A 20236-nucleotide genomic window follows, 5' to 3' on the forward strand; every position below is an offset into this window, starting at 1 on the left:
ATATACTACGTGGCTGTGCTATATACTACATGGGCTGTGTTATGTACTACGTGGCTGTGCTATATACTATGTGGCTGTGCTATATACTATGTGAGCTGTGTTATATGCTACGTAGCTGTGCTATATACTACATAGCTGTGCTATATACTATGTGCGCTGTGTTTTATGCTACATGGCTGTGCTATATACTATCTGGCTGTGCTATATACTACACGGCTGTGTTATATGCTATGTGGCTGTGCTATATACTATGTGGCTGTGATATATACTACGTGGGCTGTGTTATATACTACATGGCTGTGCTATATACTATGTGGGCTGTGTTATATACTACATGGCTGTGCTATATACTACACGACTGCGTTATGTACTATGTGGGCTGTGTTATATACGGCTGTGCTATATGCTACCCATTTTGCACTTTTACAAATGTTCTACGTTAATACTTTCTAATGTTTGCTTTAAAAAGTTTTCCATTAAAAAATTGTCATATTCAATGTATGCAGTTTTTTCTTTGCAGCATATTCAGCTTACAATAAAATGCCTACTGGTAACTGAGGAAGAGGGAGTGGGTCACAAAAATTGGCATATAAGGGGTGAACTTATATAAAGCCCCTCTGCTGTATGGTATTGTAGAATTTACAATAGCTGTCACTCATGTAAGAAGGAACCTGGAGCCGGCCCTGGTGTATTTGATATCGTTTCGAGCTGGCTTGCGCTCATGGTCTGTATAATGCATATAAATGAGCCTAGTCAATTTTAATAGATGCGTGGGAATTAACTATATGTGCCACATTATTGTAATTAAAGCAGGTACTGAATTTATCTGTTACAGCATTCTAAAATAATATTCTAGTACCCTTAAAAATGAATGCACCTATGTCCAAATATTGCTGTTACAAATATAGTTACAAATATAGTGGTGTTCCTTTTATTATTATTATTATTTATTTATATAGCACCATTAATTCCATGGCGCTGTACATGAGAAAGGAGTTACATACAGGGTTATAGATATCGATTACAGTAAGCAGGTTTACATTGACAGACTGGTACAGAGGGGAGAGGACCCTGTCCTTGCGGACTTACATTTTGTGGGATAGTGGGGAAGAGACAGAAGGTAGGGGCGAGGCGGCGGCTCTGGCGATGGCGAGGCGGTGGCTCTGGCGATGGTGAGGCGGCAGAATGGTTATTGCAGGCTGTAGGCTTTCTTGAAGAGATGGGTTTTCAGGTTCCGTCTGAAGGAGCCGAGGGTGGTGGATAGTCAGACGTGTTGAGGCATGGAATTCCAGAGGATGGGGGATATTCGGGAGAAATCTTGGAGGCGGTTGTGTGAGGAACGAATAAGTGTGGAGGAGAGTAGGAGGTCTTGGGAGGATCGGAGATTACGTGAGGGAAGATATTGGGAGATTAGTTCAGAGATATAGGGAGGGGATAGGTTGTGGATGGCTTTGTAGATCAGTGTTAGTAGTTTGAACTGGATTCGTTGGGGAATGTGGAGCCAGTGGAGGGATTTGCAGAGGGGAGAAGCAGGGGAGTAGCAAAGAGAGAGGTGGATTAGCCGGGCAGCAGAGTTGAGGACAGACTGGAGTGGTGCAAGAGAGTTAGCGGGGAGGCCACAGAGGAGGGTGTTGCAGTAGTTGAGGCGGGAGATGATGAGGGCATGCACAAGAGTTTTGGTAGAGTGTGGGCTGAGGAAGGAACGGATTCTGGCAATATTTTTGAGTTGGAGGCGACATTTGGTGGCAAGAGTTTGGACGTGCGGTTTGAAGGACAGGGCAGAGTCGAGAGTTACCCCGAGGCAGCGGATTTCAGGTTCGGGAGAGAGCATGATGCTGTTTACCATAATAGATAGGTCAGGTATGGGGATACGTGAGATGGGGGAAAGATGATGAGTTCGGTTTTGTCTACATTGAGTTTTAGGAAGCGAGAGGATATGGCTGACAGACACTTCGGGATTCTGGACAGCAGAGAGGTGACATCTGGGCCAGAGAGGTAGATCTGAGTGTCGTCCACATACAGGTGGTACAGGAAGCCATGGGACTTTATGAGTTGTCCTAGGCCAAGAGTATAGATGGAAAAAGTAGGGGTCCTAGGACAGAGCCCTGAGGGACTCCAACAGAGAGAGGGAGGGATGAGGAGGTGGTGTGGGAGTGGGAAACGCTAAATGTGCGGTCAGAAAGGTTTGATGCAATCCAGGACAGGGCAAGGTCTTTGATGTCAAGGGAAGAAAGAATCTGTAGCAGTAGGCAGTGATCGACTGTGTCGAAAGCAGAGGACAGGTCAAGAAGGAGGAGGATGGAGAACTGTCTGTTAGCTTTGGCTGTGAGTAAGTCATTAGTAATTTTTGTCTGGCCAGTTTCGGTGAATTGGTGGGGGCGGAAGCCAGATTGGAGGTTGTCAAGGAGAGAGTTAGATGAGAGGTGGGAGGAAATTTGAGCATGGACATGCTGCTCAAGGAGTTTTGAAGCAAACGGGAGCAGTGATATGAGGCGGTAGCTGGGCATAGCAGTTGGGTCAAGGTTAGTTTTTTTGAGGATGGGTGTGATGGTGGCATGTTTGAAGGCCGAGGGGAAGGTACCAGAAGAGAGCGATAGGTTGAAGAGATGGGTTAGGGTTGGAATGAGCATGTTAGTGATGTTGGGGAGCAGGTGGGAGGGGATGGGGTCAAGTGCACAGGTGGTGAGGTGCGATTTGGAGAAGAGGCGAGTAAGCTCTCCTAAAGTGATGTTGGAGAGGGAGGTTATTAGGGAAGGGCAGAGGTCTGGTATATGGAGTGGTTGGGGTGATAGAGCTGTAAAGGTTTGATTCCTTCCCAGAATTATCACCACACCTAATATATCCAATGTTGGAGGCCACATATGTCCAGTAGCTCATTCTGGCCACTTGAACATGAGCGTCCGAGTGATTCCTTCTATTGTACAAACCAGCCAATCAAATATAGATCTCAAGGCAGGGTATACATCACAACATAGATCAGAATAAATCAAAATATCCAACTGTATGCATTATCTACTTGTGCCTGATCTGTAACCCATATGGACAAGAATTGTGGACAATTCGGAGATATATAAGCAAGAAGAAAAAAAGGAAAACAAACCGAACTCAAGCCCAAATCAAGTTAATCGATGTTTATTAAAGGGTAGAGTACACCATATAGTAGGGGGGGAAAAGAGACCAAAAGAAAAGCACTAAAACCAGGAGACGAAAAAATGTATTCAAATGGCAGCACAAAGTGAGCACAAAGTGAGCATGGCCAAAAAAATAATAAAGAAAAAATAAAGAAAAAAAGAAAAAATGGAATATTGCTACATGTGTGTAAAAATAAATAAATAACTATACATACAACGAATATGTACACGCAGTATGAGAATTATATGTATATAAATCATATATGTACAAGTTGTCTCATGAATAAAAGTGCATGTGCATGAGTAATGTATACTATATTGAGAGATATTTAGGAGACCACTTTATACAATAAAGTGCATATAGTGCATGCGTGTTTTAAACATGTGCATATGCGTGATACAAAAGAGAGATGGGCGGCCACTAGAGCAAAAAGTAACCAGATCCAGGTGAATGCGCTAAGGTATCGGTAAGTATAGGAAGAAAATACATTCAAAAATATTCCAGTAATATGGATACTAATACAATGACCAGAGCTGCAAATACCTGAATGAGTGAGAAATCGTCTCCTGGATGTGCAATCAGAATGGCATGCCAATCAGAATGGCATGATAGAAACATTGTTTTCTTATCCACACAGTCGGAACAAGGGAGGGGGTCCATACTAAGTATGAAAATGGTTTCTAGACAGAATAATATATTTTTTAAATGATGCCAATTGAAATATTGACCTCGTGTAATATAAATACTTGTTTTTGAATCAATAAGACCTCAAGTGTTATGAGCAAATATTTTCCATGGAAAGTATGAGAATGTATTTTATTAACAATTGCAATCACACAATAAATAGAGTAGTTCCTAATACTCCTACTAGATATGCCCAAATTTTAGTTAACGTAGGTGGCACTACACTGTATCCCCTTGCATCACCAAGATCACTTGTATTATTATTATACCTACTACCTATTGGGGTAGGATCTTGGAGAATGGGAATACCATTTAATTGCTTTTGTTAGAAAGAAAATCAAAAAGATAATTCTATAAATATATAAAGTTCTTTTCTGAATGTTTGGTTCAATGGATGAACAATTGGGATCAGGTGGGAACGATTAGCTGTTTTGGGGCAGTCTGGATCATGCATTATGGTTGTACGTCTACCCCTTAAATTTAGTAATTTCCCATCCCTCAGTTTAACCTAACGGACACATCATTTTACCACCGTATTAACTATATAACTGTAACCAATGTATCCTCCAAGTTAAAGGAATCATCCATCCGGCATAGCACAACACCAAGGGGTCACAAATCTAGGCTACATCATGAGTGACATACGCTATTTAACTCTTTTATTTTCTATTGTTTAAGCCCTTCTGCATTCTCATTGAAGGAACTTGTTGTTTTTTGGGACTTTTGTGTTGCTCCTCCTTGAAACTACATGATTTGCACAGGGGAACTCTGCAGAATTTAGTCGTGAATCTTGCCATCATACTCAGGACACAATTCAGTGTTCTGTTGGCAAATTGAAGATATTTAAGGGTTAAAGCAGTTTGTACATGGTGTATATATTGTTTGTTTTTTTGTATGCAAACTTCCTCAGAATGACCTGAATGTATGGACGTATCTAGTTGTGAGTTTTTATACCCTTTTTATCTATATTTACCGAAAAGTTATGTTCTCTAAACATTTCTAGAATTCGCCCTTTTCTTACTTTCGACTCTGCAAAAACTCTTACTGTTTCACTTATTCATTCTCGTCTGGACTATTGTAACTCTCTACTAATCGGCCTCCCTCTTGCAAAACTCTCCCCGCTCCAATCTGTCCTGAATGCTGCAGCCAGGATCATATTCCTCACCAACCGTTACACCGATGCCTCTACCCTGTGCCAGTCACTACACTGGCTACCCATCCACTCCAGAATCCAGTACAAAACTACTACCCTCATCCACAAAACACTCCATGGCTCAGCACCACCCTACATCTCCTCCCTGGTGTCAGTCTACCACCCTACCCGTGCCCTCCGCTCCGCTAATGACCTCAGGTTAGCATCCTCAATAATCAGAACCTCCCACTCCCGTCTCCAAGACTTTACACGTGCTGCGCCGATTCTTTGGAATTCACTACCTAGGTTAATACGATTAATCCCCAATCCCCACAGTTTTAAGCGTACCCTAAAAACTCATTTGTTCAGACTGGCCTACCGCCTCAATGCATTAACCTAACGATCCCTGTGTGGCCTATTTAAAAAAAAAAAAAAAAGGTTCCTCGCATCATGTTCTCATACACTTTATGCAGTATTAGCCCTCTGTGTCTGTACTGCTACATACTTAGGCAGGTAACTGGTTCATGCAGCTTTACATGAACACCTGAGCCTTACACTATGGCTGGTCCGAATAACTAAAGCAATTGTTATCATCCACCTCTCGTGTCTCCCCTTTTCCTCATAGTTTGTAAGCTTGCGAGCAGGGCCCTCACTCCTCCTGGTATCTGTATTGAACTATATTTCTGTTATGCTGTAATGTCTATTGTCTGTACAATTCCCGTCTATAATTTGTAAAGCGCTGCGGAATATGTTGGCGCTATATAAATAAAAATTATTATTATTTCTCTAATCTGTATATGCAATTGATCGAACCACAGTACACTTTCTGTGATTGTGATGCCAACCTATAGGAAAAGACCCCTATGTCTTGCTAATAACCTGTTTGTTTGTTTGTTTGTTTGTTTGTTTGTTTTTTAAACTGAGTACTTGTTCTCTCTATTTCAAAATATCCTGGGGCAATACTTATTAATTAAAAATATGGCATACTATGAAATGATAACTTTATGGGATACTAGTGACTTAGTTCCAATTGGTATTCTAAAAAAAATAAGTAATACAGATAAAGCAAGTGTAGTTTACAGGAGGTGAAGAACAGCACATGAAGTGCTGGGAGAGAACAGCTCGCTGCCTCGGGGTAATCCTTGACGCTGATCTCTCCTTCAAATCACATATCCAAGCCCTTTCCACTTCCTGCCGACTTCAACTCAAAAATATTTCATGAATCTGTACATTTCTCAACCAAGAATCTGCAAAAACCCTAGTCCATGCCCTCATCATCTCTCGCCTTAACTACTGTAACCTCCTGCTCTGTGGCCTCCGCTCCAACACTCTCGCACCCCTACAATCTATTCTAAACTCTGCTGCCCGACTAATCAACCTGTCCCCCTGCTATTCCCCAGCTTCTCCCCTCTGTCAATCCCTTTACTGGCTCCCCATTGCCCAGAGACTCCAGAACAAAACCCTAACCATGACGTACAAAGCCATCCACAACCGGTCTCCTCCATACATCTGTGACCTCGTCTCCCGGTACTTACCTACACGCAACCTTCGATCTTCACAAGATCTCCTTCTCTACTCCTCTCTTATCTCCTCTTCCCACAATCGTATACAAGATTTCTCTCGCGTATCACCCCTACTCTGGAACCCTCTACCACAACACATCAGACTCTCGCCTACCATCGAAACCTTCAAAAAGAACCTGAAGACCTACCTCTTCCGACAAGCCTACAACCTGCAGTAACCACCGATCAACCAAACCGCTGCATGACCAGCTCTATCCTCGCCTACTGTATCCTCACCCATCCCTTGTAGATTGTGAGCCCTCGCGGGCAGGGTCCTCTCTCCTCCTGTACCAGTTATGACTTGTATTGTTTAAGACTATTGTACTTGTTTTTATTATGTATACCCCTCCTCACATGTAAAGCGCCATGGAGAACTATACAGTATATATAGTACAGGTAGAGAGCAGCATAGTACATGTACGATAAATAAATAGCAATACAATACAGTGACTATGGATTTAGTACTTTGCAGTACATTTAGTACAGATATAGAACAGTACGGTACATGTAGTACAGGTAGAATAGATGGAGGGAGCAGTGCGGTTTATATCTTGTACTATAGACACAGGGCAATTTAGTTCATGTAGCGCATGAAGATAGCAATACAAATAGCAATCTAGTATAGATAGATAATAGTAAAGCAGATGTAGAGCTGCCTTTTTGCACCACAAGATATGTAGACCAGGTTAAAGGGAATCTACCACTTGATTCATGCTGCCCAAAATGTGCACAGCAAAAAATAGAAATTGGCTGTATGATTGTAACTAGTTATATTTTTCACTATAATGCAAGAGCATATACTTTAAAGCATCACACCCATCGAAATTATTATCCTCTTAATATATTGCAATCATCAGATTATATAGCACTGTGTCCTTACAATTGCTCATTTTCCCTTTCTATCCAGCTACTTCTTCTCATTTCTATTAAGTCTATGAAATTATGTGATTAAAAACTGACTAGCTGAATCCTTCTAAGTTCTATGTGGAAACAGGAGGTCTATTTTCCCTATATGAGTCATCATTAGAACTACAATATAACATTACTGCAAAAGTCTCTGTCAAAGAGGAGGCGCAGTGTTGTGAATTCTGTGGCTGAATTCACTCCTGTGGTCACAAGTGGTACTGCAGCTTCTGAGCTTCCTCCCTCAGGTGTTCTGGTGAGCTCGTTAACTGCTTCATTACTTAACTCCGCCTGATGCTGCTATCCTTGCTCCTTGTCAATGTTTCAGTGTTGGATCTGAGCTTCTCCTGATTGTTCCTGTGACCTGCTGCTCTGTATAGCTAAGTGCTTTTTGCTTTTTTGTTGCTTTTTTTCTGTCCAGCTTGTCTTTTGTTTTGCTGGAAGCTCTGAGACGCAAAGGGTGTACCGCCGTGCCGTTAGTTCGGCACGGTGGGTTTTTTTTGCCCCCTTTGCGTGGTTTTGCTTTAGGGTTTTTTGTAGACTGCAAAGTTCGCTTTACTGTCCTCGCTCTGTCCTAGAATATCGGGCCCCACTTTGCTGAGTCTATTTCATCCCTACGTTTTGTCTTTTCATCTTACTCACAGTCATTATATGTGGGGGGCTGCCTTTTCCTTTGGGGAATTTCTCTGGGGCAAGTCAGGCCTATTTTTCTATCTTCAGGCTAGCTAGTTTCTTAGGCTGTGCCGAGTTGCCTAGGTAGTTGTTAGGCGCAATCCACAGCCGCTTTTAGTTGTGTTTAGGATAGGATCAGGTGTGCAGTCTACAGAGTTTCCACGTCTCAGAGCTCGTTCTTGTATTTTTGGGTATTTGTCAGATCACTGTGTGCGCTCTGATCGCTAAGCACACTGTGTTTCTGGATTGCCTTCATAACACCTGTCATTAGCAAACATAACAGTACAAGGAGCCCAACTAATGATTCTCAATAGAGGGAAAGAAAAAGTTCTGACATCATTTTTTTTTTTTTTTTTTTCTGCTCTGTGTTCACTTTTTTTTTTTTCCCCTAGACATTTGGGTGATTCTGGACACAGGTGTGGACATGGATATTCAGGGTCTGTGCTCTTCAATGGATAATCTCGTTATAAATGTACAAAAAATTCAAGATACTATTGATCAGAAATCTATGTTAGAACCAAGAATTCCTATTCCTGATTTGTTTTTTGGAGATAGAACTAAGTTTCTAAGTTTCAAAAATAATTGTAAGCTATTTCTGGCCTTGAAACCTCATTCTTCTGGTAATCCTATTCAATAGGTTTTGATTATTATTTCTTTTTTGCGCGGCGACCCTCAAGACTGGGCATTTTCTCTTGCGCCAGGAGACCCTGCATTGAGTAGTGTCGATGCGTTTTTCCTGGCGCTCGGATTGCTGTACGATGAGCCTAATTCAGTGGATCAGGCTGAGAAAAATTTGCTGGCTTTGTGCCACGGTCAGGATGATATAGAAGTATATTGTCAGAAATTTAGGAAATGGTCAGTACTCACTCAGTGGAATGAATCTGCGCTGGCAGCTTTGTTCAGAAAGGGTCTCTCTGAGGCTCTTAAGGATGTCATGGTGGGATTTCCTATGCCTGCTGGTTTGAATGAGTCTTTGTCTTTGGCCATTCAGATCGGTCGACGCTTGCGCGAGCGTAAATCTGTGCACCATTTGGCGGTACTGCCTGAGGTTAAACCTGAGCCTATGCAGTGCGATAGGACTATGACTAGAGTTGAACGGCAGGAATACAGACGTCTGAATGGTCTGTGTTTCTACTGTGGTGATTCCACTCATGCTATTTCTGATTGTCCTAAGCTCACTAAGCGGTCCGCTAGGTCTGCCGTCATTGGTACTGTACAGTCCAAATTCCTTCTGTCCATTACCTTGATATGCTCTTTGTCGTCGTTTTCTGTCATGGCGTTTGTGGATTCGGGCGCTGCCCTGAATCTGATGGATTTGGATTATGCTAAACGTTGTGGGTTTTTCTTGGAGCCTTTGCGGTGTCCTATTCCATTGAGAGGAATTGATGCTACACCTTTGGCCAAGAATAAACCTCAATACTGGGCCCAGCTGACCATGTGCATGGCTCCTGCACATCAGGAAGTTATTCGCTTTCTGGTGTTGCATAATCTGCATGATGTGGTCGTGTTGGGGTTGCCATGGCTACAAACCCATAATCCAGTATTGGATTGGAATTCCATGTCGGTATCCAGCTGGGGTTGTCAGGGGGTACATGATGATGTTCCATTTTTGTCGATTTCGTCATCCACCCCTTCTGAGGTCCCAGAGTTCTTGTCTGATTATCAGGATGTATTTGAAGAGCCCAAGTCCGATGCTCTACCTCCGCATAGGGATTGTGATTGTGCTATCAATTTGATTCCTGGTAGTAAATTCCCTAAAGGTCGATTATTTAATTTATCCGTGCCCGAACACGCCGCTATGCGCAGTTATGTGAAGGAATCCCTGGAGAAGGGACATATTCGCCCATCGTCATCACCACTGGGAGCAGGGTTCTTCTTTGTAGCCAAGAAGGATGGTTCGCTGAGACCGTGTATTGATTACCGCCTTCTTAATAAGATCACTGTTAAATTTCAGTATCCCTTGCCATTGTTATCTGACTTGTTTGCTCGGATTAAGGGGGCTAGTTGGTTCACTAAGATAGATCTTCGTGGTGCGTATAATCTGGTGAGAATCAGGCAAGGAGATGAATGGAAAACTGCATTCAATACGCCCGAGGGTCATTTTGAGTATCTAGTGATGCCGTTCGGACTTGCCAATGCTCCATCTGTGTTTCAGTCTTTTATGCATGACATCTTCCGTGAGTATCTGGATAAATTCCTGATTGTTTACTTGGATGACATTTTGATCTTCTCAGATGATTGGGAGTCTCATGTGAAGCAGGTCAGAATGGTTTTTCAGGTCCTGCGTGCTAACTCTTTGTTTGTGAAGGGATCAAAGTGTCTCTTCGGTGTGCAGAAAGTTTCATTTTTGGGGTTCATCTTTACCCCTTCTACTATCGAGATGGATCCAGTTAAGGTCCAAGCCATCCAGGATTGGATTCAGCCGACATCTCTGAAAAGTCTGCAAAAGTTCCTGGGCTTTGCTAATTTTTATCGTCGCTTCATCTGTAATTTTTCTAGCATTGCCAAACCATTGACCGATTTGACCAAGAAGGGTGCTGATTTGGTTAATTGGTCTTCTGCTGCTGTGGAAGCTTTTCAGGAGTTGAAGCGTCGTTTTTGTTCTGCCCCTGTGTTGTGTCAGCCAGATGTTTCTCTTCCGTTCCAGGTCGAGGTTGATGCTTCTGAGATTGGAGCAGGGGCGGTTTTGTCACAGAGAGGTTCTGATTGCTCAGTGATGAAACCATGTGCTTTCTTTTCCAGGAAGTTTTCGCCCGCTGAGCGTAATTATGATGTGGGCAATCGAGAGTTGCTGGCCATGAAGTGGGCATTCGAGGAGTGGCGTCATTGGCTTGAAGGAGCTAAGCATCGCGTGGTGGTATTGACTGATCATAAGAACTTGACTTATCTCGAGTCTGCCAAGCGCTTGAATCCTAGACAGGCCCGTTGGTCGTTATTTTTTGCCCGCTTCGACTTTGTGATTTCGTACCTTCCGGGCTCTAAAAATGTGAAGGCGGATGCTCTGTCTAGGAGTTTTGTGCCTGACTCTCCGGGTTTATCTGAGCCAGCGGGTATCCTCAAGGAAGGAGTCATTGTGTCTGCCATCTCCCCTGATTTGCGGCGGGTGCTGCAAAAATTTCAGGCGAATAAACCTGATCGTTGTCCAGCAGAGAAACTGTTCGTCCCTGATAGGTGGACTAATAAACTTATCTCTGAACTTCATTGTTCGGTGTTGGCTGGTCATCCTGGAATCTTTGGTACCAGAGAGTTAGTGGCTAGATCCTTCTGGTGGCCATCTCTGTCACGGGATGTACGTACTTTTGTGCAGTCCTGTGGGATTTGTGCTAGGGCTAAGCCTTGCTGTTCTCGTGCCAGTGGGTTGCTTTTGCCCTTGCCGGTCCCAAAGAGGCCTTGGACACATATTTCGATGGATTTCATTTCTGACCTTCCCGTTTCTCAAAAGATGTCAGTCATTTGGGTGGTCTGTGATCGCTTTTCTAAAATGGTCCATCTGGTGCCCTTGGCTAAATTGCCTTCCTCCTCTGATTTGGTACCTTTGTTCTTTCAGCATGTGGTTCGGTTGCATGGCATTCCTGAGAATATTGTTTCTGACAGAGGTTCCCAGTTTGTTTCAAGGTTTTGGTGAGCCTTTTGTGGTAGGATGGGCATTGACCTATCCTTTTCCTCGGCTTTCCATCCTCAGACTAATGGCCAGACCGAACGAACCAATCAGACCTTGGAAACATATCTGAGATGTTTTGTTTCTGCAGACCAGGATGATTGGGTGTCCTTTTTGCCGTTGGCTGAGTTCGCCCTTAATAATCGGGCCAGCTCGGCTACCTTGGTTTCTCCATTTTTTTGCAATTCTGGGTTCCATCCTCGTTTCTCTTCAGGACAGGTTGAGTCTTCGGACTGTCCTGGTGTGGATTCTGTGGTGGATAGGTTGCAGCAGATCTGGACTCAGGTAGTGGACAATTTGATCTTGTCCCAGGAGAAAGCTCAACTTTTCGCTAATCGCAGACGCCGTGTGGGTCCCCGACTTCGTGTTGGGGATCTGGTTTGGTTATCTTCTCGTCATATTCCTATGAAAGTTTCCTCTCCTAAATTTAAACCTCGTTTTATTGGTCCGTATAGGATTTCTGAGGTTCTCAATCCTGTGTCTTTTCGTTTGACCCTCCCAGACTCCTTTTCCATACATAATGTATTCCATAGGTCGTTGTTGCGGAGATACGTGGCACCTATGGTTCCATCTGTTGAGCCTCCTGCCCCGGTTTTGGTGGAGGGGGAATTGGAGTATATTGTGGAGAAGATTTTGGATTCTCGTGTTTCTAGACGGAAACTCCAGTATCTGGTTAAATGGAAGGGTTATGCTCAGGAAGATAATTCCTGGGTTGTTGCCTCTGATGTTCATGCTTCCGATCTTGTTCGTGCCTTTCATGCAGCTCATCCTGGTCGGCCTGGGGGCTCTGGTGAGGGTTCGGTGACCCCTCCTCAAGGGGGGGTACTGTTGTGAATTCTGTGGCTGAATTCACTCCTGTGGTCACAAGTGGTACTGCAGCTTCTGAGCTTCCTCCCTCAGGTGTTCTGGTGAGCTCGTTAACTGCTTCATTACTTAACTCCGCCTGATGCTGCTATCCTTGCTCCTTGTCAATGTTTCAGTGTTGGATCTGAGCTTCTCCTGATTGTTCCTGTGACCTGCTGCTCTGTATAGCTAAGTGCTTTTTGCTTTTTTGTTGCGTTTTTTCTGTCCAGCTTGTCTTTTGTTTTGCTGGAAGCTCTGAGACGCAAAGGGTGTACCGCCGTGCCGTTAGTTCGGCACGGTGGGTTTTTTTGCCCCCTTTGCGTGGTTTTGCTTTAGGGTTTTTTGTAGACTGCAAAGTTCGCTTTACTGTCCTCGCTCTGTCCTAGAATATCGGGCCCCACTTTGCTGAATCTATTTCATCCCTACGTTTTGTCTTTTCATCTTACTCACAGTCATTATATGTGGGGGGCTGCCTTTTCCTTTGGGGAATTTCTCTGGGGCAAGTCAGGCCTATTTTTCTATCTTCAGGCTAGCTAGTTTCTTAGGCTGTGCCGAGTTGCCTAGGTAGTTGTTAGGCGCAATCCACAGCCGCTTTTAGTTGTGTTCAGGATAGGATCAGGTGTGCAGTCTACAGAGTTTCCACGTCTCAGAGCTCGTTCTTGTATTTTTGGGTATTTGTCAGATCACTGTGTGCGCTCTGATCGCTAAGCACACTGTGTTTCTGGATTGCCTTCATAACACCTGTCATTAGCAAACATAACAGCGCAGAGCCGTTGGGTCAGGAGTCAAAGAAGGGAATAATTCATGCAGAGAAATGAGACTTCCTGTTTCTACTTAGAGCAGAGAAACGAGAAAAATTATCTGGGTAGAAAGACAAAATGAGCAATAGTAAGTGCACAGTGCTATCTAATACGATGATTACTATATATTAAGAGGATGAAAACTTTGATGGGATGAGTAATGCTTCTTTAAAGATTCAGCTGGTGACCATGTGCAGGGATGAGACTAGTCCAACGCAACTCCTGGACGGGCTCTCATAGGCTGGGAAAATCTGGCCAGGGGCAGCGACGGACTATTCTGGTGTCCATCTATAATTCCCAGCTGAATCTTTAAAGTTGTTTTTCCTTGAAAGATGAGAACGTTTCAGAAAAAAAATATGCCTGGCTTCAATCCTGCAGCCAGGATCAAATTCAAGATACCTATGGTTTGGAAAGCATTGACGCCGTTTACTGCTGCACTCATAGGGTAAGGGTCTATTGCTCCTTGTGCCATCATTTTGATCTATAAAGCCATGCCAATGGGTAGGATTGTTGATGAATGTATCCAAAACGGGCAACACAGTTTCTAGAATGAGAACTTGTCTTCGTTTTTCTATTACCTTATGTGAACCAGATAATGAAACATTCAGCAGGAATAATCAATAAATTCCACAACGACAAACCAATACTAAGAGCCCGGCAGTCACTTTACCTTGGAAACAGTCTTTTAAGTATAGATAATTACAGTATTTTCTACTTCCATTTGCAGGTACAAATTGTGGGATATAGACGAGGGGAATATTTCCACTTGTTAATTGCTTTGATTATTCTATGTTTACAGCCTCCCTTATAAAAGGAGCAGGAACATTTTGGTTGTTTGAAAAGAATAAAGCTCCAAGAAAACATGAAAAAGATGTTTCTAGTTTCTTACAATCTGCTGTAAATCATTGACTTAAGCAACGGGAACACCGTTCATCTAAGATGGATGTACTCTTCCTTGTTAATAACCTTAGGAAGGGGGTCAGAACTGCTACTTTTTAAGAATTAATGATTAAAAACATAAAAGATAGTTGCGTGAATAGAAATGTCTTAATGCCGTTTCAATTTTGAAATTGCTTCTTTTTGAATCTGGGGGAGAGTGTTCTTATAATAATTTTCATGTTTTATTCTCAAGCCAACAAGCCATAAGACAGGGGATAATGTATTGATCAGTGACGGACAACTGCTGGAACCCCCAGTTATCCTGAGATAAGGGTCCTGGAGTCAGAGAATTGGGCTCTGTAGTGCCATCCGCCAACCAGAATGAAGCCTAGTGCGCAATCTCGGCCTCCATCCCATTCAATGTCTGTGACTGCCAAGTACACCAATACTAAGGCTTCGAAAAGGAATGTATCATCAGAAAATTACCAATTATTTAAATATTTATTGGCATTGTTAATTTTCTATCACAATCTGTATTAACTATCACATGGCTACTGTGACAGTGTGGAGCCAGAAGACTGCAGCGTCTGATTGCTCCTACTCCGCCACTGAGAAGAATCACTTCTCCTTCATTTTAAATGTGTTTATTTCTTCTGACAAAACAGGGGTTAATCTGCCATGTTGGAAATCCCTGTGCTCAGCTGTGCTCGGTTAGCCACTCCCTTCCCTTTTATAATCTGGACTCTGTTACAAATCCATGTCAGAGCTAGCATTTGCCGCATGGCTAATGGAGGGAGAGGAGTTCATATGAGAAGGAGAGTTGGAGGAGTTATAAGTGACTGTTGTTTGGTTTGTATGCGTGGTAATTCCTTATCCTTCTCTGTTTTTGTTTATTCCCCTACCTTCACACCCCGGTGCATTCCTCTGTTACATGTGAGTGAATATTTTGTACGTCTAGAGTTTTCTGTTAACCCTTGTTTGTGTTGACCTGTTTGTCGGGTTGGTGTACTATGGTGCACAGTAGCACCCTTTATCCCTGAGTGGAGGAAAAGAACAGACGGGGGGCTAACTCAGGAGTTAAGGCAAGGGTGGAGCCCCCTGAATCTTCGCCATCTGAAGTATCGCAGGGAGCAGGGCCAGCTAGGGCTCCCCTAGTGTTAGGGACAGGGAGGAGCCCCTTGTCCCGGGTCACCTGACAGCTGTGCCATGACATTTAAGCCATGTGCACATGTTCAGTATTTTTTGGGTTTTTTTCACGTTTTTTTGCTATAAAAACGTGATAAAAACGTGAAAAAAACGCTTACATATGCCTCCTATTATTTAAAGTGCATTCCGCATTTCTTGTGCAAATGTTGTTTTTCTTCTGCGAAAAAATCGCATTGCGGAAAAAAAAGCAACATGTTCATTAAATTTGCGGAATTGCGGGGATTCCGCACACCTAGGAATGCATTGATCTGCTTACTTTCCACATGGGGCTGTGCACACCATGCGGGAAGTAAGCAGATTATGTGCGCTTGGTACCCAGGGTGGAGGAGAGGAGACTCTCCTCCACGGACTGGGCACCATATAATTGGTAAAAAAAAAAAAGAATTAAAATAAAAAATAGTGATATACTCACCTTCGATGGCCCCGGAGTCTTCCCGCCTCTCAGCGGTGCATGCTGCCGCTTCCGTTCCTGTAGATGCTCTGTGTGAAGGACCTGCGATGACGTCGCCATCTTGTGATTGGTCGCGTAACCGCTCACGTGACCGCTCACGTGACCGCAATGTCATCGAAGGTCCTGCACACACACACACCATCTATAGGAACGGACGCCGCTGAGGAGATCGGCTGTTTGCAGGTAAGTATAACCATTTTTTATTATTTTTTTTATTATTTTTAAACATTCTATCTTTTACTATAGATGCTGCTTAGGCAGCATCTATAGTAAAAAGTTGGTCACACTTGTCAAACACTATGTTTGACAAGTGTGACCAACCTGTCAGTCAGTTTTCCAAGCGATGCTACAGATCACTTGGAAAACTTTAGCATTCTGCAAGCTAATTTTGCTTGCAAAATGCGAAAAAACGGGAAAAAAACACAAAAAAAAAATGCGGATTTCTTGCAGAAAATTTCCGGTTTTCTTCAGGTAATTTCTGCAAGAAATCATGACGCGAGCACATACCCTAACAATAATTATGAAACTTGCAATTTTCATTATGGTCATTGGGGCTATTTTAGACTTACACTTCCTGTTCTTTACAGAAGACTTTTCAGCAGTTTCATTATTAACACAGACAAGATTACAATGACAGGTAACACCTGTATGCACAGTAAATAACACAAGGATTCACCATTCACAGCAGGTGATGTCACAGGCATCCCTCCCCTCACAATGAGCTTTGTACATAATCATTAGATGCTTCAATACAAAAAGAGAGGTCTAGGTCAGTCTATTGCTTGTAATGTACAAGTGAGTTTTCTGAAAGAATAGAAAATATGAGTCTAGAATATCCTCAGGGCTCAATTTTAATACTGCTTGTTATTTTAACAATTAAAAAAATACTAACTTTTTTTACATTTATTTAACATGAAAATCTGATTTACAGCTGTAAGGTTTTGTCCTGAGGAAGAGGTCCTGTGTGTCCTCGAAACGTGTTGACTTTGAAACCTGCTTGAAATAAGGCTTTTAAAAATATCGTCTTGCCATCAGTCTTCACCTGCAGCGGAGAATTGGACACATTTTTCCTGGATTCACTTTTGTTTTTGGTCTTTGGACCTGTGTCCTGCAGAAGCTGATCCATGTTCCTTACATTCTGCTTAGTTGCAACTAATCCAGGTGAGCTTCCTCTCTGCACACCCCGTGTTTTACCAGCTAAGACCCTATTTGTGCTTATTTTGTTTCCCATATCCTCTACCTCTATCTGTACACCATGCTTGACGGTTGGTATGATGTTTTTGTGCTGATTTGCTGTGTTTGGTTTACAACAAATAAGGTAAAGGGTATTATGGTCAAATATATCTAGTATGACCTCATCTGTCTGAAGAACATTGTTACAAAAGTCTTGTGGCTTGTTCAGATCCATCTTGTAAACTTTAGCAATGAAAAAACAGGAAAGAAATTCAGCTCACCCTTATAAGAACATTCCCATGATCTTGAGGGAAAAATCCGAGCACGGAGAAGCGTCTCTGCCCAACGCTGAAAACTTGTGTGAGGAGAAAAAGAGGTATCCAGCTCCAGAGAGAATTATTACTAAGGACTAAGAACACTACACGTATTCGAAACGCATTCAGTGGTTCATGGCATTTCTCCTAGGCAAATGCCGATCATCTTTAAAGATGTCAAAATAAAGACTTTTGCTTTTATCTCCGGAGCTGGATACCTCTTTTTCTCCTCACACAAACTTTAGCAATGCTTTCATGTTAATTTTAGAAAGAAGAAGCATTCTCCTGCCAACCCTACCAAGCAAGCCATTCTTGTTTAGTTTTTTTTCTAGTTGTACTGTCATGAATATGAATATTTAACACGCTGAGGCCTTTAGAGCCTGAGCTGTAGCTCTTGGCGTTTTTTGCAATTTCATAGTCTGACCTTGGGGTGAATTTGCTGGGAAAAATGTCAACTGTCTTGAATGTTTTCCACTTAGGAATAATTTTTTCCACTCTAGAAGGATGAACTTCAAAATGTTTGAAAATAGCTTTATAATCCTTCTCAGACTGATGGACAGCAACAATTACTTTTCTAAAATCACTGCTGATATATTTTCTCTATGGCATTTTATTAACACACACCTAAATGCCCAGACCATCAAACTGCCAAAACTTCAGCCTTTAAAGAGGGGGACACACTTGCTGATTAACAATAGATCAAGGGCATTTGATAACAAGTGCCTGACTGATACTTATAGACTTAATTTTTATAGTGGCATGAAGGGTGTACCTATTATACTTTTACACACTTCTTCTAGTTTTTGCCAAATACATAATTGTTGTTTTTATTCATCTAAGGTTGTATTTATCTAACTTTAATATCTTCTAAGGATCAGATGTTTATTATGTCCTGATTAGAGATGAGTGAACCCGAACTTTAAAGTTCGACGTTCGTACCGGACATCTAGTGTCTGATGCTGAACTTTGAACCCAGACTTCTCCAGGAAGTCCGTTTTAGTGTTCTAAGTTCTGGGAGGGAGATAGAGAGCTTTTACCGAAGTTTGGGCTCCCATTGATTTCTATGGGATTTGGGTTCAGGATCAAGTTGGGGTAGAGTTCTGGTACCCAAAACAAACTTTGGACTAGAGTTTAGTCAAACCCAATGAGCCTGAACTTTTACCGGTCCGCTCATCCCTAGTCCTGATACATAAAATCACACAATTCCAAGAGAGATTTTCCATAGTTTGGGTTTCCATTGATTTCTATGGAGTTTGTGTTCAGGTTCAAGTTCAGGTAGAGTTCTGGTACCCAAACCAAACTTTGGACTAAAGCTCCGTCAAACCCAATGAGCCTGAACCTTCACTGGTCCGCTCATCCTTAGTCCTGATACATAAAATCACACAAGTCCAAGAGGATTCACTTAGATGTTCTCAATAGAGTGGATTTCTAATATCCCTACATAGCATAAAATTCTTTTGGTTTTTCACTATGCCAAATATAGCAATTGCTTTGAGGCTTAACTGTGGATTGTTAACATTGGTGTAAAAGAAGTAGAACAAAAACAGTGGTATATACATTTAGAATAGTTTGAAAAGAGAAATATATTTTGCATAGCACTGTCTGAAAATTCTGGCATTAATTTGAAGATATTATGAAGATATTCCCTAAGAGTTTTTCAGATATATAATGCATATTTCAGACATTCGTGGCTGTGACGAGTTCGAGTGAACCGCTACTCACCGACTGCTTTCAGAGAGGCGTATTTGTTCAGCTCCTTTCCAGGAGGCTGCTGCTCATATGGATTTGAAATCTGTCCCATGGTTGGAAAGGAGTGTGGATGCGCCATCTGTGGAAGGTGTGGGGACGTCGGAACATTATTCATTTTTGAAGTATCTGCAGAGAAAAAGAAATAGCATTAATTAGTGGGCTGACGTCCTGCAACTTTAGGAATACGATGAACAGTGTTGTATACTCATACTATATTACTATAAACAGAAAAAAATAAAATGTAAAAATAAATAAAATATCTGCATTAAACTGTAAGAAATCTCAATTTTGGAAATAATATTTCGTGAAATGTAACACAAGGAGAGGTAGACTGACATCACTCGGGACAGTCTTTTTTTATTGATCAATTCAGCCCTATTATCTAGGGGTTTCTACAACTATATATTCATATTTCCCCTCCATTTAGTCATGGTTTCCAGGATGAATAATCAGTTCCAATAAGATGTCCCACAAATAACCTTTATCTTCTTTCCACAGGATAAGTGATAAATATACGATCACTGTGGACCGTGGGGGTCCGAGAAGTAGGAACTGTGGAAGTCCCGGAAGTGGGACCACCAAGTTAGTACACATTTGTCAACTATCCAGGGTTCCGTGGATCAGTTTCACAGTATATTGTAATACTTTCATAGGCGATAAAGGAATAACATATTCAAGTCCCCTAAGGGGACTATTGAAAAATAAGGAAAACATGAAAAAATATTTGTATAATATATATATAAATATATATATATATAATATAATATTGCTGTGTGCATAATTGCCTAAAGTAATAAAATATAAAAATATTTATCCTGTACAGTGAACTCCAGAACAGAATCGTCATTCTTTGTTTGTCAAAATTCCCTCAAAAATATAATAAAAACATTGTATGTGCTACAAAATGGCACCAATAAAAAAAGTCAGCTCGACATGCAAAAACAAAACATTTTTCACCAATTCACCCCAATTGAAATATATTTTTATTAATAGTATTTATTTTATTATAGTATTTTCGGTCAGAGAGCGATCTGACAAAACACTGGTTCGCACTCATATCAATGTTTTTCTATGGGGC

At 42.0% G+C, this 20236-nt stretch overlaps 1 protein-coding gene across 1 annotated transcript in view; it reads right to left on the bottom strand.

Moving 5' to 3' along the window:
- Window positions 1–20236, bottom strand: part of SHISA9 (shisa family member 9) — a 444826-nt gene that overhangs the window by 39384 nt on the left and 385206 nt on the right. Inside the window, exon 3 of the mRNA XM_069734080.1 lies at window positions 19132–19284. Coding sequence (XP_069590181.1) covers window positions 19132–19284 — 153 coding nt within the window. The remainder of the gene's footprint in view (window positions 1–19131; window positions 19285–20236) is intronic.

Source organism: Ranitomeya imitator, chromosome 7, assembly GCF_032444005.1.
Source record: "Ranitomeya imitator isolate aRanImi1 chromosome 7, aRanImi1.pri, whole genome shotgun sequence".
Lineage (NCBI taxonomy): Eukaryota > Metazoa > Chordata > Amphibia > Anura > Dendrobatidae > Ranitomeya > Ranitomeya imitator.